Source organism: Penaeus monodon, chromosome 24 (genome assembly GCF_015228065.2).
Source record: "Penaeus monodon isolate SGIC_2016 chromosome 24, NSTDA_Pmon_1, whole genome shotgun sequence".
In the NCBI taxonomy this organism is placed as follows: Eukaryota; Metazoa; Arthropoda; class Malacostraca; order Decapoda; family Penaeidae; genus Penaeus; species Penaeus monodon.
In genome coordinates this window covers 22,546,364-22,547,092 of record NC_051409.1, presented here as the reverse complement: position 1 = coordinate 22,547,092, position 729 = coordinate 22,546,364, and the positions used below count along the sequence as shown (strand labels likewise).

Sequence of the window (729 nt, the reverse complement as noted above, 5' to 3'; positions counted from 1 at the left end):
GATTAAAATAGAGGAACAACAGGCTTACCTTTTTCACTTTCTCTGTTTCCAAAGCTCCAACTTCAGGGAAGGTGACAACATGTGGAAACAGTCTAGAGCTGTATTTAAGGAGAAGGCAGAACACCACAGTCACAAAACACTGGAAACATGTCACAAATAAAGGGGCATCTCTATCCCCCATGGAAGAGCCTCCCAGTAGATATTTGTTAACAAATACCATAGATATTGACACAACCCTGCAAAGAAAGCAAAATTTTCATATAAAGATGTGATAATAATAAAAATGCACTGTAATGTAAGACTATTCCCAATTTATCTCTATAAAATATTTTTACAAATAAATTAAATCTTATTTAAATGATTATATAATTTAATTATATATGAATTCCATTAAAAAAGATAACAAAACCAAGCAAATAACTTTTACATACCAATATAGGCTGACCACTGAAGCAACCTTGACATATTTCTGGACTAATGATATATCTTTTCTTGATTCCATTATAACCTGCAAAATAAAGAGAGTTTAGAGTACACTTTTCCTAAAGAGTTATTGATAACTCAAAAGACATTATCATTCATATATGAACAAGTTTTACCAACAAAAAAACAAAGCAAACAGACTACACATATAAGACTAGGCCTAGAACATATTCTTGAAATAAGTCAGATGATTAAATCACAAACATGTTTTAAAGATACATGCGAGACTGAGTCTCCTGATCTGAG

General features: G+C 31.4%; 1 protein-coding gene across 1 annotated transcript in view; it reads right to left on the bottom strand.

Annotated features, from left to right (window-relative positions):
- The window catches only part of LOC119588651 (GDP-fucose transporter 1-like), a gene marked incomplete in the record, with an annotated part of 35,134 nt that overhangs the window by 26,174 nt on the left and 8,231 nt on the right, over positions 1-729 (bottom strand). Inside the window, 2 exon segments of the mRNA XM_037937288.1 lie at positions 29-236; positions 432-508. Of these exon segments, the coding sequence (XP_037793216.1) occupies positions 29-236; positions 432-502 (279 nt within the window).